At 46.3% G+C, this 24,304-nt stretch overlaps 2 protein-coding genes across 2 annotated transcripts in view; both read right to left on the bottom strand.

Moving 5' to 3' along the window:
- LOC147019276 (inosine-5'-monophosphate dehydrogenase 1-like) overlaps window positions 1-8,551 on the bottom strand; it is a 315,330-nt gene extending 306,779 nt beyond the window's left edge. The window contains exon 1 of the mRNA XM_085899653.1: window positions 8,544-8,551. The gene's annotated coding sequence lies outside the window, so the exon portion shown is untranslated. The remainder of the gene's footprint in view (window positions 1-8,543) is intronic.
- On the bottom strand, window positions 1,104-22,940 carry LOC147019284 (ADP-ribosylation factor 4). Its single transcript, XM_085899654.1, has 6 exons — window positions 22,649-22,940; window positions 22,397-22,477; window positions 16,584-16,693; window positions 9,343-9,414; window positions 2,325-2,450; window positions 1,104-2,167 (listed from the first exon to the last, which is right to left on the bottom strand). The coding sequence occupies exons 1-6, from the start codon at window positions 22,713-22,715 to the stop codon at window positions 2,081-2,083; spliced, it is 543 nt and encodes a 180-aa protein (XP_085755780.1). The 5' UTR covers window positions 22,716-22,940; the 3' UTR covers window positions 1,104-2,080.
- Between the last annotated feature and the right edge of the window lie 1,364 nt (window positions 22,941-24,304).

Raw genomic sequence — 24,304 nt, forward strand, 5'->3', positions numbered from 1 at the left:
ATCTTCCAAATTTTGTATTGAAAGACAAGAGTGGGGAACATGAGTATGGGAGCTTGGGGAGGGGGGGAGAGGGGGTGGGACAAGGTTGTAGAAACAGGGTACATGAAGTGGAGGGATGTGGTAATGTTTGACACGAAAAGAACGTGAAGGGGATTTTGGTTGTTGTGCACAGACAATCTCTGAAAACTGAACTTCTCAAGATTCCCAATTTTAACATTCTGAGATAAAGATTATGGGATGGGTGGAAATAATTTTTGTTTTGGTCACGGAAAAAGGTTGTGCTGTCGGAACTTGAGGATTGACGGACCAAGTACTTAGGTGAGAAGTTTGCAAAAAAAAAAAAAAATTGCGAGTCAGGGGAGTGGTTTAACTTTAGAGACAAAGGACAAAAATTTGGGGGGAAAAAACAACAAAACTGAGTTTTTCTCCTGGTTATCAGAATAGGTCTCTGCTCCACATAAACGAGACAATATAAAGATCGAAGTACGATTGAACGCAGAAATAAATGACAAATGCCAACAGTAACAAAAGGGACAAAAATAAAACAGAAAACGGGAAAGTGTGGTTTATCAGCCTCAGGGAGGTAATTCCACAACCCCAGGAAGAGGAACACGAGTGGAAGTGCGCAGGAAGCTTGGAGTCTGACCTGGAGGGGGTTACCGAGACAACACGTGCATCCTTCCAGACTGGAGGAGAGGCGGTATAAAAGAGGCAATGACCTTTGTCAGATGAGAGCAACAGGCCTTGTGGTTTAGGTTCAATGTTGGAGAAAGATGTACTCAGGCACCAGTTCAATGTGGAGAGCACAACTCCTTTGAATGATGGACATAGGCTTTTGTCAGCTGTTTGTTGTTCCAATTTGTCAAGGCATGACTTGGAATGATGGAGGATGCCCAGACAGTCACCAGCCAGCTTTGGAGGCCAGCTCCAGTAGGGTTTGTGAAGGAGATCATGGCTAGTCGTGAGACTGAACACCTCTTCCAGTGGCTCACCATGGAAATGCTTCGATTCATTTTAATGATCCTCTTGGAGCAACATGGTGACAACCGACACAGTATTTAATGTTTTACATTTGCCAAACAAGAAACAAACGAGTCAGAAAACCAGATATAAATACTGTATTTAATAAACTTCCTCTGCCGAAGTACCACCAAACCATATCAGCTTCAAATGTGAAAAATCATTACTTAGGCAAAGTGGGAATGACGAGTGCATGTGCTGCATGGGTAGTTGGTCTAGCTCACTAGCTACCCCACTGTTCCAGGCAGACAGTTGTAGTTTACAAATCAATAAATAAAAGAACCAAGCATTTGTTTTTAAAACCAATTTTTATCCAGCCAGAGGGGAACAATAATCTCAGCTTACAACTGCATTCCCGACCTCCCCCAAACTGTCAGGGCTGAGCTTGTCGTCAAGGAATTACAAGTTGCTTTGTTCTCCATGACGAGCCATCTCCCTGACTATATTATTCTCAAATTAGCCTGTAAAGGAAAAGCCAAGGGTTTAATCATGCACCAAGTGAATGCCGCCTTCCGACACAAATCACCGAATCAAGATGAACAAAACAAACAAAAAAAAAATGCATTTTATTGTTGATTTCCAGTTTATGGACCTTCGACTGCTGCAACTTGAATACTGCCATTATTTGAGCACAACAACAACAACAAAAAGTTATGGTTATCACTTGGCTTCTGGGGCAATTAATGTTTTCTTTTTTTTTTTTTCAAACTCTGGTCCTTTTGCTAAAGAAAAAGTTATGATTGCTGCCAATACAATGCAATTATTGATGCAACTTAGTTTGTCCACCCCTCCCAAGTGCAGGCAAAAAAAAAAAAAGTCATTTCAAGGAACTGTTCAGAACTGGTCAGAACTGTTGGGCAATAGGCTCAAACCTTCACAAGCACAAGTTTTGATGTTCAGGTTCTTTTTGCCATGCCAGAAAAACATATAAACAAAAAAAAAAACAGCAAAATATTTTTTGTTGGACGGGTTCTCGAGATGGCAGGTGGTCGATAGCACTCGCAGGTGGAATCAGAGGGAGGGGGGGGGTGGGGAGGAGAGCTATGGTTCACGGTCCACACTATTTTTTGGAGAGTTCTTGAGAAAGCCAATCGAGGCCTTCGTACAAGCCGTCACCTTGCGTGGCACACGCTGCTTGGATGAACCACTGCCAAAAGAAGTCAGCATTACATATTTAGGTATTCACACTCTCCACGCATTTCAGCTCACTGCGACAGTTTTAACCACCAGCTCACATTTACGATCAAAGCACACAAAGAAAAGATATTGCAAACAGATGGATCCATTTTGAGTTGTATACTCACAGTGCGTGCGCGCACACTGTTTAGGTTCAACGCTGTGGTGAGTTCAGATGTTGGGAGTGCGTTGGGCAGGTCCTGCTTGTTTGCAAACACCAGCAATGCTGCACCAACCAGCTCTTCCTCTTGGAGCTGCAAATAAAGGAGAACACAGATACAGTACAATATTAAACAGGAAAACGATGTAATCTTTGTTGTCGTATGTCATTGGGATATTGCAAACTTGCAGCTTTTTCAACATTTCTCGATTTATGCAAATCGTGGAATTACTTGCTTTCCTTTTAAAAACTTAGCATCTAAATCCCAGCATGCTCATCAAGAAAATCTACTTTTAAAATCTACTCGTGAGATGCATCTACTCGTCCACTCAGATCAAGGCTCACTCAGCCAGGGCACATGTAACGCCGGCAGCAGCGATAAGTTTGCCTGCACCATGTCCGCAAATGTCATGCTGTCCCTCCGAATGCCCAGGGAGAGGATGGTTTGCAGAGCGAGCACTACTGCAGTTTGTGCAACCAGGCCTTGCAAATGGACCTGGAGACGCAAAGTAATCGGCACTGCCAGCTCAGGACCCAGGACCGTGCACTCCCACACATCAACATGACTGAGCGAGCCCCGCTCCGGCACCTGGAGTCCCGACGGTGAGCTCGCTCCGAATGCCAAAGCCACACGCTCAGCTACTCTTCCTCTTGAGCCTCAGTAGTTGTCCCAGCGTCATCCTCCCGTGACCACACACAATTCTCGCAGGTCGGACCGCCTCTGACGCAGCGGTCACGGCCACGTTCAACAGATTGGTCACATCCTCAGTCATGGACTTGGAGAGATTCGGACCATGTGGCCCATCGGGCCATCCTCAAGCGAGATGCGAGCTCTGGCATGGCCGCCCTGCACGCAACATCCACGCGAGGAGGCCGTGGAAAAGGGTTCCCCATGTGGCGATGATGGAACAAATCTGGAAATCCACAAAGTCTGCGCTCGTATTGCCAAACTATTGGACATGTCCAAGTACTGCAAAAATGCAGCTTCTTCGAAGTATTAACAAGGCAATTTGTGTTCTTCCGTGTTAAAGTATACAATTTAATTTAAATTAAGGTTTAAAGAGTTTTAAAGTCAGATAAATAAATTGATTATGGTTTTACACAGTGTCGATTACATCAACCGATCTAACATGCTACATTGGTTTTTCGTTTTTTTTTTTGGTAACAATGTCGAGGCTCGTATGAGAGCTAACACACAGAACATACAAGAAAAGGGAGCAGGAGATAAGGGATAGAAGAACAAAACAGTGGGGAACAGAGACATTAGATCTGTGGAAGGGAGAGAGATGGGGTAGGGTAAACAAAATGGATACGACAGGGACTTTCAGGAAGGAAACCAGAGAATTTGAAGGAGGTGGGTTTGGGGTGGATTAACGGGGGTAGAAAAGATCGTGATTTTGCATGGAGGAAGATGAGAGGTGGTAGTGAACAGCTGTTTTGAAGACCTGGAGGGAAGAGTGGGATTGAAGAGTGTTTTGACCAAATGGCCAGGGGGGGGGGGGAGAGGAATGAAAGGGTGAAAGTGAGCAGCGATTCATGATTTTGGTAGTTTTACCAGAAGGGGTCTGCTGGCAGACCTTGAGCGCTCTGTGGAAATATGGGTGTGGGGGGGAGGGGGGGATCTCGGACAGAGTAAGGATGGGGCGAGACCGGAGAGGAGGTCGTAGAAGACAAAGACCACGGACCAGCCTGCGGTGAGAGAGAGACCCAAAGACTCAGCTTCACCGTGGGAGATACCAATGATCCTAAATGCCTTGGTTTCCACAGCGGAGAGGTGGGAACACCAGCAGAGGGGACAGCAGTACTCCATCAGGCTGCAGACGAAAGCTTTGTATGTAGTCAGGAGCTCAGGTGTGTCAAGGAAGGACTTTGCATGATGGAAGATGCCCAGTCGGTGACTGGAGGCCAGCTTGCAAATGTGGCTTTCCCAGGAAAGATCATGGCAGATGGTGAGATCCAGACGATTGAATGAAAGGACTTCAGAGGATTGTTGAGAAAGTCGACCGGGGGGGGGGGGGTTCCAGACGGTCCTTTGAGACACATCGTGAGTACGCGAGATATTTGTCAGGATTGAAAGTCATGCTCCAGGTGTTGGACCAGCTTATGATTTTATCCACAGCTGCAAAGAGTGAAGAGGCTGCTGCTTGCCGATATAAGGGATGACAGATGGTACAGCAGTAGGTGGAGTCATCAGCAGAGATAGAGGATTTTTGAGAGAGAGAGAGAGAGAGAGAGAGAGATAGAGGATTTTTGAGATAGAGAGATAGAGGATTTTTGAGATAGAGAGATAGAGAGAGAGAGAGAGATAGATCATTGATGAAAACCAAAAAAAGAACAGGGCCCAGAACACTCCCTTGAGGAACTCCAGCCTGGATAGGAAGAGGGGATGAGAGGAGGAGAGAACTCTATTAAGGCCCACACTTTAGCTGGGACAGGAGAGGAAGTCTGCAAGCCATGAGTGGAGATGGTCTTGAATACCACAGGAAGAGATTGGTGAGCAGGACAGGGTGCCAGACTGTATCGAAAGCACGCACACGATATGTACAGGGAGATGGCTCTGATTTCACGTCTGGCATTGAGGATCCCCAAACATTGTTGGGAGAGCAGAATCAGCATATCCAGTGCAGAGTAACCTGGTCTGAAACCAAATTGATGATGAGAAATCAAGCCATTGGAGAAGAGGAAGGATTTAATGTCTGAAGCGATGATGGATTCCATAACCTTGCTGATGATTGGGAGAAGGCTGATTGGTCTGTCGTTGCAGGGATCTATTTTTGCACCTTTCTTATGCAGGGCAGTAATGTTTGCCGATTTCCAAGCAGATGGCAGATGACCTTGAGCAAAGATTGGGAGAATAGAACAAAGAGGGTGAGCAAGTGCAGCAGAGCAGGTTTTTAGAACATGTGGGCTGATGCTGTCTGGACCGGTTGCAGAATCTCAGTTGAGGTTTGACAGCAAGTTCTCCACTTTCTCAGAAGAAAAGGACACATAGTCCAGGAACAGCTGGGTGCAACTGGGTAAGGTGGGTACAGAAAGCAATGGGTTTGGAATGCAAGATTTAGAAGCAACCACAGAGTTTAGGTATTCAGCCTTTTCACGTGCAGTGTCAGCTGTGCGGCCATTTGAGGTAAGGGAGGGGGTAGCGGGGGAACATACACCAGAAAGAGACAACTATATGCTGCCAGGATTTGGAGGAGGGAGAAAGGTTTGAGAGCTCAGACTTGAGCTTCAAAAGATGTTGTTTTCTGGCTCTCCTGAGGGTGGACACACTTGTTCCGAACTCTGTGGAAGTAACTGAGATTGCCTTCAGTTGGCTTTGCCTTCCATGAAGTGAAGGCAAATTGTTTCAGGACAATTGCCTCGCCACAAGCTTCAGTGTACCATGGGCGGGAGGAAGTGTGGGACAACTGAAGACGAGAGGGGATAAATCTGTGCATGAGGGAGAGCAAGTTTCTTTGAAAGAATTCCCTGGATGGGTTGATGTTGGAGAAAGTAGCGATGGGAGACCAGTCTAGAAGTTTAATGGTTGCTTGAAGACCCTGCCAGTCAGCTTGAGTGAAATTGCCATACTCTATAGCACGGAGGTGGTTCTCTAATAACAGCCGGAGAGATGTCTACTTTGACAAGCATGTGGTCAGAAGAACCGATTGGAGCAAAAGAAGAACAGCAGATATTTTCAGGGAATTTGGTCAAAATCAGATCCAGAAGGGATGGAATACCGTTGGTTGAGATCTGGGTCAGGAAGTTGACAGGCTGTCAGTCCCAATGAGTCACAGAAGTGCCATGACAGGTGAGAGAGGTACCCATACCCAGACAACTGGCATGACGACAATTGAAGTCACCACAAATGAGGAAAGAAGGTGATCCATGTTTTCAGAGAGCGACCTGTAAATGGAGTCATCACTGTTTGGTGGATGGTACAACACACATATAAACATGAGGTGGGAGTGGAGGGAAGCTGGAGCGAGAGGTATTCCTGTGGGTGTGGGGGAGTGAGGGCAGTGCATGGAGAGTAAGGAATAGTGTTTGATGAAGAGAGCAACCACCGCCAGGACGAGGCTCAGGTTGATAAAGATTGCATAAGGTTAGATAAAGGAAAGGTTGAACAAAAATCGTGAAGGTGTTTCGTGAATTTGAATCGGCAAACGCAGGAGGCTGTCGGTCGACAAAAGTAACGGGAAAAAGAGGAGAGGGGTTGAGAAACACGCGATTACGGGAGGGGTAAGGTTAGAAGTGAAAAGATATCAAGAAAAAAAGAAACTGTAAAAAATTATTTATTTTTAAAGATTATGTAAGATTAGGTAAAGGAAAGGTTGGAAAAAAAAAAGTTATATGGTGAACATGAGTGTTTAAATGGAAGGAAGATGGTACGTGAGGAGGAGGAGGAGGAGGAGGAGGAGGAGGAGGAGGAGGAGGAGGAGGAGGAGGAGGAGGAGGAGGAGGAGGAGGAAGAGTCTGAAGAAGTAGTCACGTGGTTACGTGGGGAATAAGGTCGGGAGGGAAAAGGGCTTTTTTTGTATTTCTGGAGAAGAAACAGAGGGTATAGTTTGAAAGGATAAGAGGATGGTGGTGGGAAAAGTGGAGAAAATAAGAACTGATGTTAAAAAAATTAATTTCACTCCTCTCTGTGCATGTACGGTCAGGACGATTTGAGAGAAAAAACTGTAAAAATACAGGTTTGTCCTCAGATTCACATTCATAATATAATATTCGATTCAAATAAGTTGTTCCTCGATCATAAAGTGGATCTCTATCTTCATCAAAATCAAAATCGATTCATCCATGTCACACCTGTCCACCAAGTTTTGTCATGCCGCTGCGTGCACTTTCCACCGGTACTGCATGGGCTTCCGTCAGAACCATCCCCATCTCCTTGAGATGCCGATCACCTGCTGCAACCACGAGGCACGTGGTCGGCCCATTGGCCTCCTCCACTCACGAGACTCCCTCGCTGAGAGAATCTGGTGAGCAGGATCAGCGACAGGAAAACTAGCCACATGTCCATACAGCCGCAGCTGATGCTCACGGACTATGCAGATAACAAATCTCACTTGAGTCTCTCTCAGCAACCGCTCGTTGGACACAAAGTCCGACCAGCGAGAGCCAAGGATTCTCTGAAGAAACCTGGTACCAAAGGAATTAAATCTCCATCTCAGATCCATGGGCAGAGTGAAAGTCTCACATCCAGAGAGCAAGACTTAAAGCACCAAGGACCTGAAGACTCGGACTTTCGTCCTTCCGCACAGGTACCAGCAGCGCCACACCCCATGATCCAGTGAATCCATGACTCCCCAGGCCCGACCAAGACATCTGTTGACCTCAGGCTCACAGTCGGCAGAGACATGAATATCACTGCCAAGGTAAGTGAATCTCTCCACGACCTCAACATCCTCACCACAAACAGATACAGACAGGACAGCAGTATCCAATATGTCATTGAAAGCCTGGATCTTAGTTTTGACCCAGGAAACCCGTAATCCCAGCAGCTCTGACTCCTCATTCAGCACCTCGAGGGCCCCCAAAAGGATTTCGAGAGTCTCCATAAAGATGACTGCATCATCTGTGAAATCAAGGTCAGAGATCTTAACATTCCCAAATGATGCACTGCAGCTTGATCTCTCAAACATCCTCCCCAGAATCCAGTCCATAAAAGTGTGGGGGCCAGTGCACACCCCTGATGAAATCCAGTAACAACTGGAAAGTCGGAGAATGGTATCACCACATCTCACACACTCTACCAGAATAGAGTTCAGACATCAGATAGATCAGTTTTGGTGGCACCCCACGAAGACCAAGAATCCTCCAGAGGGCATCCCGATTCACTGAATCAAACGCTTTACAGAGATCAACATAGGCTGCAAGCAGAAGCAGACCCTGCCAAAACTCTTGTCTGCATTCGGTGAGGACCCGAAGAGCAAGGATACCATCAATCGTTGACCTCTTTGGTATAAAGCCTGACTGCTCTGGACGCTGGTGCTCAAGCAGATGGTGACGAACCTGATCAATAATTATCCGAGCAAAGACCTTGCCCGGCACTGAGAGCAGCATCACCCTTTGGTAGTTGTTGCAGTCTTGGCGATCACCCTTCCCTTTCCAGAGAGGGACAACAAGGCCTCTCTTCCAGTCAGTTGGGATGATGCCTGTGTTCGAGGCAGAGCACAAAACTGCATGAACGACACGAGTGCAGCATTTCCACCAACCTTTAGAAGTTCAGCAAGGATGCCACAGATCCCTGGAGCTTTACCCCCATTTCAACCAGTTCACCGCAGCCTGTGTTTCCACAAGCGAAGGTGGACCACAGTCAATTGGGGGGGGGGGTCAGCAACAGGGAGTGCAACACCCATGTAATAATAATACTACATGCCCTAGTAAGCCATAATTATCAAATTTTTACCTGAAAAGTGGGTAAATTTGGTGGCCATTTTGAATTTTACCAACCTAAGACATCATCCTATGTCAAAAAGTTCAACGGATTCGTGATCAGCATGAAATTTGGCCATAAAAAACTCCTTTCAAAAAAAGTATGGTTGTATGCCCAACCCGAACACAAAGGTGGAAAAAGTTTGATGTAATGCAATTTAATTCCAGGTTACGAGGCAACAAAAGGTGAAAAATATGAAAGGGGGTGGGGAGGCTATCGGCACTGCAACGGAACGATTCAAACAAACAAATGCCTATGAACCTGTGCTACTTGAATATGTCGAAGAGTTTTAGATGGACAGCTTTCAGCCTCAGCGACATATCTGCACTAAAGCAATACTGATGCAAACCCACCACCACGTGCTGCACAGAAGCGACCAAACCTTCAGCTTTACAAGATGTTTTGTATCGACGTTGCAAAAAAAAAAAAATCATGAGTGAAACCCAGTTTGGTCAAAATCCACATGGTACACAACACGTACTTCTGACCAGCTTCATGCACAACCATCACCGGATGTTGCATCAATCAAATGGGACACCCAAGTACACTCGGCGTGCGTGCATACCATCTTTTGCAGTTCTTCGTAGGCTTCTTGCACACGCTCGCGATCATTGCTGTCGACGACAAATATCAAACCCTGAAACAGAGAAGCGAAAGTAAGACGGCTAGAAATTTAGCAAAAAAAATGAACATAATGATAATCGACTGTGAACACTTTTGCTCAGTGACGTGCTTACATATCACAAAATATGTTCAACATTCAAATGAACGCTGTTTATTTATTTGGTCCCGCAATCAGAGCGTCATAATAGATATGCCAGTGAGTATGAAGAAAACTATAGAAATAAATGATGCATGTGTGGTTCAGTATTGTGGAGAAATAGACAAAAAAATTTTTTGAAATTGGTCATTAATGTAAAAGTATTTGGTTGGCCCGTATGCCATTCCCGTCCAAACCAATGGTCCATGATGCCTGGGAAGCTCGGAACTAATCCTGTTTACTGCAGGGTGTATGATAAGTCAATACCCAATTTTAAATTGCTGTAGCATTTTTATGAAAAAAAACTGCAAATGAATGTGTCCAGTATGGTTTTATGCACAGCTCTTCAAACCTCCACATATGCTCCAGCACCAACACCACATTTCCTTAAATCGGACTGGCACATTCGCTACTGCCGATTGCAACATGTTTTCAGGAATGTTGGTGAGAACATTTGTTATTCTCTCCTCCAGTTCATCAAAGGATTTTCATGAGACCGAACACGCGTTCATTTTGCATCGGATGTGCGCGGATGACAATATTCCCCTTCACGTCTATCCATGGTATCGAACCACGTCATGTCAGTCCCCTCCGCCCATCACAAGCAGTCTCAGCTTCCCCCTCATCCTCAGTTTCTCTCCCAGCACTCTGCCTTACACCATCCAAGCTTTTCCCCAGTCCTGCACCCTCCCAGCTCGCACACCTTTTCACGTTCATGCACCCTTCCAGCAGCTCCTCCTCCCGTCACGAAATGTGTGGACCTCAAACACACAAGGCCTCTGCTCCAATCTGATAGATCTCACAAGCCAGACATCATCTGTTTAACAGAATCCTTCTTCCCACCGGACATCCCAGACTCCTGAGCGTCTCTCCCTGGCTATCGTCTCCTCGGGTTTGATAGACTTGAACCCTGTCCTAATTGCGGAGTCACACTGTACATTAAGAACTCCATTTTTTTGCTCTCAATGTACTGCTCTTACACCTCTCAAACCCCCAGGAGTACCAATGGGTGTGAATCCCCCTCCGTTCCCACCATCCGTCTGTTTGTTTGTTTTGGGTGGGGTGTCATGGTGACTGCTTGCTTCTTTGAGCTGCGAGTATTGTGTCACACAAGGGCATGAGAACCCTGGTGAAAGTATTTTTTCTGATTTGTATCACATGAAGGTCGTCGATGATAAAATTATACTTTCGTTGCCCACCTCGTCACTTCTGCACATTAACAGTTGGACAAGGAAATGACTGTGGATGAACTCGTTGTTGCACTACAAGCCTTACGGAACAGCAGTGCCTCCGGCCGGCACTTTATAGACAGAGGTCTATAAAGCTTTCTGGGACCTCTTCGAACAAAACTATTTGAAGTCTTTACGGACAGTTTACAATCCATTCAACTGCCACTCAGCTGCCATAGAGGAGTACTCACCCTAATACCGAATAAAGGAGACCTGTGGCGGGTATAAAACTGGCGTCTGATTTCTTTGTGACATGCAGATTATAAAATATTTTCTAAGGCTCTCACCAATTGCCTTGGACTTGTCATCGGAGAAATTGTCGATCCACATCAATCTTATTGCGTCCCCAGAAGAACGACACACTTTAATATTTTCATCGTTTGTGACAAGATAGACATTTGTGATATTGAACAGAAAAACTCTGGCTTGGTCTTTCAAGATCAAGAAGAAAAAAAAAAAAGCATTCAATGCCATCAATCATTGGTACCTTCTCTCTGTCCTGCAGGGTTTTGGGTTTGGAGTAAATGTTATTTCTTATGTTAGTTTATTGCACACAAATACTGATGGTCTCCTCCAAGTCAATAATATTCTGTGCCAGCCCTTTGCAGTCAGCAGAGGCATCGGTCCTTTGTCCGCCCTCTCCAATCATTGCGTTATGCGCACAACTTTGTCGTTTTCTTCCTCATCCGATGGCTGATCCTGTCAAAGTTATTGCTTATGCAGATGATCTTTCTGCAGTGGTTCGTTCAGATAACGATGTCTCTGCCTTAGTGTACGTGACCAATAATAATTAAGTTCCACAGAAATCAATTGGGGGAAAAAAAAAAACAAAAAAAAAAAACTCAGGTCCTTTACCTTGGTCCAAAAAATGCTTCTCCTCCAACCCCACCCAGAGACCTTCAATGGTTATAGGATGGCGTTTACTATTTAAGAGTTTTTCTCGTCACTCGAAATTATACCTCATACTTGTCAACCCTCAGCAAACGTACAATTTTACACCTCGACTCCCTGAACAGCTCAGCTCTGCCATTAAGCCTGTTCCTGCGACTCAGGTCAATGGTATCCGGTGTCCCGAGAGACAAAATTCTTCTTCTCCCTACGGTGAGTTCCAAGACATCCACCGGCAACATCAAGGATGGTCAAGAAGGCACTCCACAACTCTTCAAGGTTCCCCAAAGTACCCAGACCCACCCAAATCCCCACTCAGCCTGTTTGCAAACTTCTCAGCTCCCCTCTCATCCTTGAGCTTGTTAACATCCAGCCGAGGCTGTGATGGTACCATTCTCCTAGATTTAAGCTGCAATTTCAGAATTGCTACCACAAGCCTGTGGTCAGCATTGAGGAACTGACCACTCTGGTAGACCCTGGAGTTCTGGATCATCCTCCAGCCACCATCAACGAGCACATAGTCAATCTCCTTTGCCACACCACCAGCGTTGGAATACCAAGTCCAGCGATGAGCCTGTGGGCACTGAAACCATGAACCGGAACTTGATGCTATTCTGGTTCACAGTTCCAAACCCGTGGGGACCAACCCATCTCAAAACCATCCCCATCAGTTCCAATCGATGCATTGAAATCCTCCGAGACCAGAAGAGTATCTCGCCAGGGGCACTGACCAACCACAGACTTGAGCGTGGCATGGAATGCGTCCTTCACAGTGAGATCACTCGCCTCAGTCGGAGCATATCCAGAGACCAGGGAAATGACACCCAAGGAGTGACGAATCCTCAGTCTCATAATACGCTCGTTGAGTGGTGTTACCTCCATTATCATTGAAGTCAGCTTATTGGACACAGATACAGCAACTCCTTGTGCATGGTAACCATCAAAGGAACCAGACCAATAGTAAGTGTAACGACCCGCCATGATCTCGCCGCAATCTGATCTCCGAACCTCAAAGAGTGCTGCAAGACCGATGTTCAAATGCTTGAGCTCTAATGAAAACAGACAGGTGATCATCCTCTCTTCGGGATAGGACATACTAGGCACCCACCCGAAGGGACCTCCTCAGGTTAACCCGAGGAGACCGCCGTCTTGTGGACACCACCTCAACACCATCCCGTCACACTACCACAATCCAATCTGGGAAGGTCACCCCGTGGTTTTCAACCCGTGGTTTTCCTCCGATCAAAGAGTGGGGGTCCTGAAGGTTTTGCTCAATCCCGTCATCCGGTGAGTTGCCCTGCGAAGAGCAGCTACACAGGAGGTACTCTCAAGGAGTGGGTTTTAATTTTTTTTTGTGTTTCGCAGAGTGAAGGGTTTTACGGTGGCCGGAGTGCAAATCCTGCCACCAAGCTCCTAAAAAATAAAAATAAAATCCCCCCCCCCCCTTTCTTTTCTCTTTCTGCTGTTCCTTTTGTTATGGTGCGTCCTGATCCGTTCCGTGTTCTAGCTCTTTGACAAACCTCAGCTATGTATCCAAAAAAAAACCCAACAGTGCAGGGGTACTCTTGCTTGTTGGGGTGGGAGAAGTGTGGGTGTGGAGTGGAGGGTTTACTACAAGGAGGAAGACGTGGTGCTGTGATATACCTCCTCGCCGAAATGTCTGTCGATCCTTGATAAACTGGGTGAACAAGATTCAGCTATACTCAATGTTATTTGGACCACAGTCTTGGAGCGATTTCACCAGACCAGTCTCTTGCTTCAAGAGACCAGCTTAAATGTGAATGTTGCAGTGTCCTTTCTAGTCTCTTGTTAATTTTGTCAAGACCCAGTGGACGGAGTTTGAAGTCCTATGGATTAAACTGCGTGACCACGAGTACAATTCAGACCGGAGTCGTGTCCTGATGCGAAACCACTGCTTTGATGATGGAGATGCTGAAGAGGAGACACTGTGGTCACTAAAGTAGAAATTCAAGACAGAGGTGTTCGTCATCATTGATCAGATATATAATCAGTGTCTTGAAACATACCAGGAAATCAATGTTTGGATTCCAATCCAAGCTAGTCTCTTCCCACTTTCTTCCCTCTCTCTCAAGCAAGCTGCAGAGAACCTTTCCAGCTCCTATCTCAACGATGAGAAGTTAATTTATTCAGTTTTCTACCTTGCTGGCATCTTCCCTTCCCTTCCAAATAAATTGCTGCTTCATCAGGATGAAGATTACCGCACTGAGGATGCAGGCATGGAACAGTGCCGATACAACCATTATATCAGTACACTGGCACTCATTTTGCCGACCTCGGAAGGATGACAGGCTGAGTAAACCCCACCTGGTACTAATTCAACAGCTGAGTGGGATTTGAACTCAGGAACCTGAGATCCCAAGCCAGCCACCCTAACCACGACGCCAACACCTCCAACCCCCTCGTCCCACGCAGTTCTTCAACAGAGCTTCAAACCTCATACAAACAAACCAAGTCAGCAGAATTGAGAATGTATCAATTGCTCCAGATACACGCACTCAGCCAAACATTTCCCTGCATTTAAAGAGCTCTTCGGATTAACGGCGTGTCCACATTGAAATGAAACAACTTTGTCAGTGTGCGACACCCTCCATCTGCCGGTGATTGTATTGAATCGTACTGGTGAGGGCGAGCGGTCCTTCTCAAAACTAAAATGTATCAAGGACGTGGTCAGGAACCGAATGGACACGATCAACTCAAGTCTTTCAATCATGAGCATCGCGAGCGACATACTGAGAGGACTCGACTTCTCAAAAATCATTGACGAGTTCAGCCGACAGTCTGGGAAAAGACCGACATAATGCTGTACACGTGCAGTGCTTCCTGTGGAGAAATGTTAGACAAATGATGGTCTTACAATTCAATTGCGCTTTCTTGGTCTAAATCGATGTCATTGTTGATTTACTTTCAAAATATAACGATATTTTTCATAAAAAGTGTTCTTGTTCTGACAAATTTATTTATTTTGAAACATCATAAACTAGAATGGGCACTCGGAAGAGCGCATAACTTCGCCTCCGCTACTTTTTTGTTCTTGGCATGAGAGTGGGGGGGAACAGAACAGTGAACATTTTGGTGTTGGTTTCATGCAAATCAGTTTTGATTTGACCGCGTTATGACAAAAACCGCATATTTTGAAAGGTCGTGACCCCACACCGCTAACAAGGGTAATGATTTAATTGTGTCATGTCGCCCATCACAAGATTGGGCAATGAATTCTGAACATTTTGGCATCGGTTGCATGCCAATTAGATCAAAATTGACCGCGCTATGGTAAAAATACGAATTTGACCTTTCCTTGACCTTTGACCCGATCGCTCCCAAAATCTAATCAAATGTTCCTTGGATAATAACCCATCATGCCACCAAATTTCAAGCAATTTGGTTTAATACTTTCTGAGTTATGCGAATAACAAACAAACACACACACACACACACACACACACACACACACACACACACACACACACACACACACACACACACACACACACACACACACACACACACACACACACACACACACAAATAAATAAATAAATACACAGCGACCAATACAGTTAGAACACATCCTGAGATCTAGAACTGACCAGACTTTGACCTGATGCAAACTTAACATGGTACACTGAGACTTGGCTCACAGACGCAGATTACGATGGGATGGGAAAGGAAGTCGGAGGGCCCATGGTTGGGTTACCGCCCGGGGCCCAAGGCACCCTTAATCCGTGTCTGCTCGGGACACGGCTCGTGGTGCTGAGAGCAAGCCCTTGCGTCTCAAGACGGACTGCTCAAATAATTTGTGGGCTGGGAAGGCAAAGGGGAGGTAAGCCCAGAGCGATATGAAGTTATTAACACTTCTATTTTCCTGACTCGATGACAGTTTTGCTAACTACTGTAATTGATCTAGCTTCGTCTTATACTCCCAATCAACTTGTCCATGAAGGAAGGAGGAAAGAAAAATGGGAAAACTAAGCCAATTGGACTTGTACTCCACATCGGCTCAACTGGCCGAAAAGTACGGAACGTGTTTATGGTTTCCACGTACGAATTTGAGCAGTGACACATGCACACGCACAAACATGTACCGTGTCATTTGCAGACACAAACAAGATACAAAGAAAAATGTAGGGATGGTTGCACATGATAATGCCTTGTGACCATACCTACATCGTTTACGTACCTTTTGGCATACCATCGCAACATTCTTTTACATCCTCCCCAAAAAAGCGTTTTTATTACTCATTTCTGTCGTGTTTTTTTTTTTTCAAAAATGTATCAACAATTTTACTCACCAACTTTATTTAATATCTGTCGCACCTCGACGACGACAAGCCGCCTGCAAACTACTTGGCTGCATGCGTGCAACCTTTACGGACGGAAGGTTCCTACACTCTGTGCACGAGCCATCACGCCCATGATAATTATCATACTTCTACAATTATAATTATCGTGGTCTGGCAACAATTGTCATCGGAATGTACGTAATATGTTCCACCATTAACCACAACTCTCTTTAAAAGTGGTTTTGTGTCGTCACGACTGTCAGACTGACTGAACATGATATCACGTCGTTAACACCATTAATTTCGGTCCACCCTTCTTTTCCATTCATATTCTCAGGCATAGTTATGCAGTTGGAATTATAAACAGGTTGTTTTAAGTTTGGTAGTTTGGTTGTGAAATCCTCCACATATAACTGGTACGTACTTTGTAGGTTTCGAAGTTTATATATTGGACCATCTTTTTGAGGATTTGTGTTGTATTAAACCTGTGGTGTGGTGTGTGCGTGCCATCCTGAAATCAGAAATCTAAACTTCCTGAATGCTCTCAAACGGAAATAAATAAATAATTACACTAATAATAATTCTTCAAAGCTTTGCATCTCAGATGAATGCTGGGATTGTGTACTACCTGCGTATTCTGGAAGTAATGCCGCCAGAGCGGACGGATCTTGTCCTGTCCACCAACGTCCCAAACCGTAAAGGAGATATTCTTGTACTCCACCGTTTCCACATTAAAGCCTGACACCCCACACCACACAAGATCACCATTACAATCACTTCATAATCCATTCAGTTGCTGAAAACATACAAGATTGTTAGAATTTGCCATTTCTACAAGCCATTCCACATTTATGTTGAATACGACAAAAAAATATTTGACAAATGTCCATTGGATTTTAAAAACTCCAACCACCCAATTCTTACCCCACACACCCCTCTCCACTTACCATCCCCTTTTATTATTCTCCCACCTACCATACTCCCCTTCATCCACTCCCCCACCCCCCAACCCTATTCTAAACCACCACACAACCTCCTCCAACCCCCTCATCCCACTCAGTTCTCTGCGTTCTCACGCCCTCCCAACAATCCTCCTCGCCAGCCAACCCCCGTCCCATCTTTCCACGCACTCGCCCCACATTATGCCCCTTCCCCCCGAATCCTCTCCTGCCCGTCATTGTCGCACTCCCCTTTCTCCTGCCACCATTCCCTCACCCCTCATCCTCACCACTTTACTTTCACCCACCAGCCAGCCCCCTCCCACCAGCCACCTCTCCCCCCCCGCCCCGACACCTTCATCCTTGCCGCATACATCTCAGCAGATTCCCCTCCAGCCTCGATGCATGACTCCCACCTGCCACTTCCCCCTCACCACTACACAACCCGTTGCACTCCACATTCCACTCTCCTCTCTGAATTCTAGAGTTTCTCCTACATACATACAGCAGCGACATGGCAAGTCCCAAATATTTCTGGTCACGTGGGTCATGGGCGCCATTTTGTTTCCATTGATAGCTCATTGCATGAGCACAAGATGGCTCATCGTCATTTTAAAACGACAGGACGCTGTGCCATTGGACGCACTGATCGATCGGAGAAAGGTTTCAATGTGTGTAGATTCCCTGCAGATGATGGAAGGAAAAAAAAATTGGGAAAATAAAGTTATTCATCTGAAATGGAAACAGACCGAGTCGTTTCTGTGCCAGGAAGGTTGTAGTCCCATGTGCGTACATTTATGTGTGGCTGTGTAATCATATTGTAGTTGGCAGTTGGGTGTAACTCAGACAAATCATGGAAACATCTACAGATAATTTATAACTATCAAGAACATCGTGGCAAAGTTGCTTACAAGTAAACAAGTCACTGGTGTGTGTAACACAAGTTTATTTATTTAAATACTCTAAGTGTTGCAGTTAACATTGGCCTGGCCTGGGTTCGAATCCCGACCCAGCTCCAAAAGCGGTCATCCTGGTGTTCCACAAGCAGGGCGATTCATCAATGTGCTTGCCGTCCCTCGGATGGATGTCAAGTTGGGTGTCCCTGTGTCCCACGTGCTGGCATTACTTGGGGGATGTTAAAAATCTGACACCGTCCTTCTCCAAGTGTAGGTGAGCTATCGCAGCACCATGAAAAAAAAAATTCATACTGCCCCGACACTGCTGGGAAGGCAATGGCAAACCATCCAGTATCGCCCTTGACAAGCAACCAATGACCTACCTTCAGCCAAAGCACACAACCAATCAACCAATCAAATAAACCCCAGTTCTTTCTCTTTTCAATCACAATTATAATTCCAGGTAGGTGTGTGTGTGTGTGTGTGTGCGTGCGTGCGTGCGTGCGTGCGTGCGTGCGTCCGCTGTTTCTCGACAACCACTGGTCCGATCTAATTGAAACTTGCCAGCTAAATTGCTGGGAACCTGATTATGTGCCTTTTCAAGGTTTGATATTTATAGGACAAGTGCTTCCCAAGTTATGGCCATTTATTTACCAAACCAATGACAAGACACGTTGCTGCGTAGGCGTGGCCGATGGGGAAAGAACGCCTTAGTTACCGTGGTGGAGGAGTGGCAATGGTAAATGGCAGCGAATGTCATGGCAAGCAAAGACAGGGAGGCAAACTCGATTTTAATTAACTCTGTGTGTAAGTATCACAGCAGTTGTCGCTTCAATGCAAGCGATAATTCCTGGAATACATGTGAACATTCCGTACGGGCACGCACCACTTCCGGATAGTGATGACTTACTGTATTCTAATAATTTCTTGATTTCTTATGTGCATTTATAAATAAACACAATGCCCCAACCCAGTCGTAGTTTACGAGAGCGAAGGAACAGCCTGTGTGGTTGTTTGAAAGTTTTTTTTTGGGGGGGGGGGGGTTGCACGTACGGCTACGCACGTACGGACACTCGGGTGGTCCTTAATTCTCAACCTCGGATATGTCGATATGTGTGTTTGTGTAATGTGTATTACTCGTTCTTCTCACCGCCCCCCTAACAATTTATTTTTTTCAGGGTGAAACTTCAAGGTCGATAAGGGAGGGATAAATGTTGTCCGATTGGGAAAAAAAAAGTTCACCAGGAGAGTTTTCTCGACTATTCCAATGAATCCCAGGGGTTGGAACTTAGAAAATCTGAAGTTGAGAAATAAGGACCACCCTAACGGGCACGTACTAGTCTTTTATAATTCTCTACACTCACTCTAATATCTCACTTTCACATTTCTACATTCTGTCACTGCTGATGAGTTTCTTCAACTCACCAATTCTGCACCTCAAATTAGACAATCGGTGTGAACCTTTACTCGTGCACAACACTTCATTTTTCTGAAGTTCTTGGGATAGGATCGATTTAATGTTGAACCCTTTCTGATTGTATTGTTACGGATCTGGAAACCATTTGCATTCAACATACAAATGTCCCAAAAGTCAGTTATGTCGTTAAGTATGTGTGTAGTCAGATCCCCTTCCTTTTGTCTCGTGGGAGAATCAAAGGCGTGCGTTGCGATTTCTTTTTAGTTAGGTGATTAAATCTTTACATCCAACGAACAACCAACAACCAATTCCCCATCACGATCCACTACCCACCCGCTGTCTACAAGCACTCTGACTTGCCAAGGCAGGGTCTTGCAGCCGTTCCTTGCCGCTTCCACCAACGTTCCTTCCACAAACGTTGTAACTCTTGCACGACGGCCTGTGCAACATTGATGTTGTTACTCGTCAAGTATGAACCCACGTGCTAGACTGGCTGGGGTTTCCCGGTAGGGGCTAAGGCCCCGCCCCAGAAAGGTGGGCCGTAGGACCTGTCCAATCAGAGGCGGACACAGCGAGGTGTGTTCACCAAGGCCCCTCCCCACCGAGGGAGGTCAATAAATTCCCAAGCACTCTCTGAGGCAGATGTTCTTTTTGAGGTCTTGGAGAGCGTTTTAAAAGTTCTTTTGAAGAGTTTTTGGTGGGTGTCGAGGCGGGAACGAGTCTCTGCTGGCCCTCTACGAGGAAGGGAAGAGCAACCCCGACCCCCCTCCATGGACCCCGGCCATTCACCACCCGAGCTCCACCTCGAACCTCGAGTCTCACATGTGCGACTGGGGACCAAACCAGCAACTATTGTCAGGTGCCGCATCACGGAGCATGCCCTTCTTCTGACGGTCAGGTACACCACCGAACTCTGGCCCCCAGTTGTCTCTTTCCACGGCTGCAAGGGTCCAATAAAGACTCTGGGTTTCTTTTAATTTTGTGTGTGCGTCTGCGTGTGGGCCCGTCTTTAAGTAGAACTGAATAAGTGTTTTTGGATCATTGTAAATATTCCTTCTTGCATATTCGCGTTGTCTTGCTTTGTGTCTTCATCTATCTATAATTCCAGCAGTGTGTGTGTGTGTGTGTGTGTGTGTGTGTGTGTGTGTGTGTGTGTGTGTGTGTGTGTGTGTGTGTGTGTGTGTGTGTGTGTGTGTGTGTGTGTGTGTGTGTGTGCGTGTGCGTGTGCGTGTGCGCACTGTTTCTCGACAACCTTTGGTCCGATCTAATTGAAACTTGCCAGGTATATTGCTGGGGACCTGAGGATGTGCCTTTTCAAGGTTTGATATTAATCGGACAAGTGCTTCCCAAGTTATGGCCAATTATTTACCAAACCAATGGGAAGATACATTGTTGCGTGGGCGTGGCCGATGGGGAAGGGAAGCACGGCCACGTTCCCCATTACGGGTTACAACGTACGGGCTTCTGGAGAGTGATGACTTCGTGTATTCTAATAATTTCTCGATTTCTTATGCGCATTTATAGATAAACACAATGGCCCAAGTTATGATCGTTTTCATATTAGACGGTGTATAAATTTCGGGAACATCAGAGTGCTGGTATGCTCCGAACCAGGAAGTAAATTTTTTCTCTCTCTTCTCTTCTCTTTTTGTTTTTCCTTGTCACGACATTGCGAAAAGGTAAAATACGTTGGCACTAATTGACTAATTGGGTATTACAAATAAATTGCGAATAATATCGAACTTCCGGGTCACGCACGTACGGGCACGTGAGAGCGAAGAAACAGCCTGTGTGGTTTATTTATTTTTTATTATTATTTTTTTTTTTAGTGGCACGTACTAGTTTACTGTAAATAAAACATTTGTAGAAATATTCCCAGTCCGTTTCTGTCCCTTCTTGAATTGGTCCAGCATGGTTCGGATCTGAGTTTAGGTGGGGTTTTATACCCGATAATCCGTTCATTCCAGCCGGCACGGCTTTGGCAGTTTCTGCTCGGCTGCACCCGAACCGGAGTTGGTAGTCGGTAGTTGGATGTCTACCGCAGTCGGTAGAGTGACCCAGTTCAAGCAAGACGTGCCGAGGGCGTGGTTTCCCGGATAGTCGAAATCGCGTAGTTAATTAGGTAAATTGGTTATAGACAAATAGACCCTACGCTACACGGTTGAGATATTGGCGTCCACGGTCGGTTAGACGACCCGCCGGCTCGTGGAGTTATCCGAGCGATGGCTGACAATTCTGGGGGAGTTTAGTGGGAGAGACATAAGCTTTCCCCACCTAGTGGTCGTTCTCGCCACCAACACCCGGCCCACAACAGTATGCTTATTTTGACATGTTAGAAAAAATAAAAATAAAAAACGAAAATATTTACTATCATCTTCCTTTTGGGTGTAGAGAGACACAGGTTGATAAGAAGATGGACGCATTATGCTTCGCACACAATGGGTGCAAGTTCGGTGCGCCGCGCACAATGGAAACAAAACGACTTCAAATTGCAAATTGTTGCTACTCATAGTTTATAGGGTCTCCACTGCATTCTCTCCCCCCAACCTCCCCCCACAAATTCCATCCTCCTCACCAGACCACACCCCCATCCCATCCTTCTCACCAGACCACACCCCCCCCCCACAGCAGCTACCTACACCTCCCCCCACTCCTCCATCTTCATCTTCCACCTGCCAACCAGCCAGCATCCCCCCACAATCCTTGCTGCACTCCCCTTCCACCACACCTCTACCCCACCCCTTCCTCCTCACATTCCCCCAAACCCACCTCTCTCCACAGTAAATTCACCCCAAACCCTCCCCCCACTCTGATCAGATCCATTCCACCCCAACTCATTTCCTCCATCACCCCCTCCAGCTCCAATCAATCAACCTCCCCCACCCACTCCGATCAACCGCCACACCCCCGGATCTGATCCACCCCATCCCCCACCCACCCAGATCAACCGCCCCCCGGATCTGATCCACCCCATCCCCCTATCCGATCCACCCCATCCACCCCATCCCCCCGATCCGATCCACCCCATCCCCCCCCCCATCTCCCATTCCGATTTGATGACATTAAAACCGAGTAAAGACGACGTCAGAAGCAAACAGTGAAACATCTACAACATCTAATCAACTGGAGTAAAACTTCCGATGGAAAGACAAGAATGTTGAAGAACCGGTCTCAGCGTTTGCCTCCTTACCGATGGTCGGAATGGTCGTGACGATCTCCCCCAACTTGAGCTTGTACAGGATCGTGGTTTTCCCTGCGGCGTCGAGTCCCACTGTGGACACATTAAACACACGGCTCGTCGAGCTCAGGTCCACAAAACACCGACAATGGAAACGAAGGAACAAAAAGAGTAATCAAGAGGACACGGAAGAACCGAGAGAACCCCCCCGAACCCACCGCCTGGCCCACTCAGGCCCACTCAGGCCCACTCGGGCCCACTCACCCATCAAGATGCGCATTTGCTTCTTGCCGAATAACTTCGAGAATAAGCTGGAAATGGTCAGACCCATGGCGGCCCTGCCAGTAACTGAGTCAACGAGTTTCTCGGTGTTCCGTGTGCGCGGCCGGCTCGGTTCACACAGAGCCCCAAACGATGAGTCCCGATGGCAGGCGGTTCCTCGATTCCTCGGTGCCACGTCGCCCGGCGTGCTCTGCGTGACGTGTCAGCCCGCGCCCTCGTGCCACTCATCACTCGGCCACCGCAGCGATCCCTTCCTCATGTTCTCAGGCACTTCCCTTCTCCGGTTAATCTCCAATTCCACGAGCTCATTCGATCGGCAGTGCGAACTGACATGTCAGGATCGACTTTTATTGGAAGAATTGTGAAAACTAGCAAACAACGCTCTTGTAATTCACCGCCACGAAGAATACTTTGCTATTTTCGTGAAGAAGAAGAAGAAGAAGAAGAAGAAGAAGAAGAAAAGAAGAAGTGCATCTCTTTCCCGTGTCGGGGAGGACACAGCGAAGAAGAGACACAGAGAAAGTGTTCAGTGCCCAATGAGCTTGCTATCGCTTGCCAAGCCAGCCGTTCCTTATCAACCGTTTCCTTGGAGTGCTGAAGCGACCGCTCTTCAAGCTCATCACCCTCGCTGAAGGAGAGGGCATTGCATTTGGGTTTGTTACTTACGAAATCTAAAGATTTCGTAAGTATATTGATGACTTCCGTCCTCTGTTTGTGTGTTTGTTTGTAGGCATGATAACTCGACAACGGAAGAAGCTACCAATGTCAAATTACACCACGTGATTCAGGAGGGTGGTGGCGAGTGCTGATTAGATTTTGGTTAAAATCGGTCAAAGGTCAAGGTCACGGTGAGGTCAAACATCCAAAACATGATAACTCGAGAAAAGTTACCACAGGTATTGTTGACGGAGCGTGAGTTTGGAAGATCGAGGTAAGTTCGGTGGAATTTGTGTGTCAATTCGTCAAGTTACGGCTGTTTTAAAAACTTCAGTGTTATAAAATAATATTAAATAATTCCTTAAATTCCTGTGGAGAAATGGAGTATTTTTGCTTCGCTCGACGTTACGAGTTCGTTTTAACTTCGATTTTAATTTTGTCTTCGGTTTTTTGCGATCGCTTAGGACGCTTAAAACTCGGTTGTCGAAATTCTGGTAAAAATCGGATGTTTTGGAGACGTTTTAAGATTGTATAAAAAATATTTCACCCGCCGCGTCACGGCTCGTCACGTGGCGCAGCGCGCTCGAGCAGACGCGTCGTTAAGTCACGTAAAGGTTTTGCGTGTGCGCGCTGACGTCATCACGCTCGCCCCGGCGTCCTTTCGAGTTGGGGGGGCCGTCGAGTGTGACCTTTACGTTACGTTAATCCGCGGTAACTCGAGAACGGAATAAGCTACCAATGTCAAATAACACCATGTGATTCAGGAGGGTGATGGCTAGCGCTGATTAGATTTTGGTCAAAATCGGTCGAAGGTCAAGGTCACGGTGAGGTCAAACATTCGATTTTTGATGGTTTGGTACAGAATCATCGTAGAAACTTCTGGTTTGGGTCGCTACCTTCTCTAGAGACAGCTTTAATTAGACGAGGTCAGAGGTCAAGTTGACCATTTCGTAAGTACCAGTCTATGACTGCTTGTTTGTT

The sequence above is a fragment of the Eptatretus burgeri genome, chromosome 10 (genome assembly GCF_056783735.1).
Source record: "Eptatretus burgeri isolate ZD-2024b chromosome 10, Ebu_testis_v1, whole genome shotgun sequence".
In the NCBI taxonomy this organism is placed as follows: Eukaryota; Metazoa; Chordata; class Myxini; order Myxiniformes; family Myxinidae; genus Eptatretus; species Eptatretus burgeri.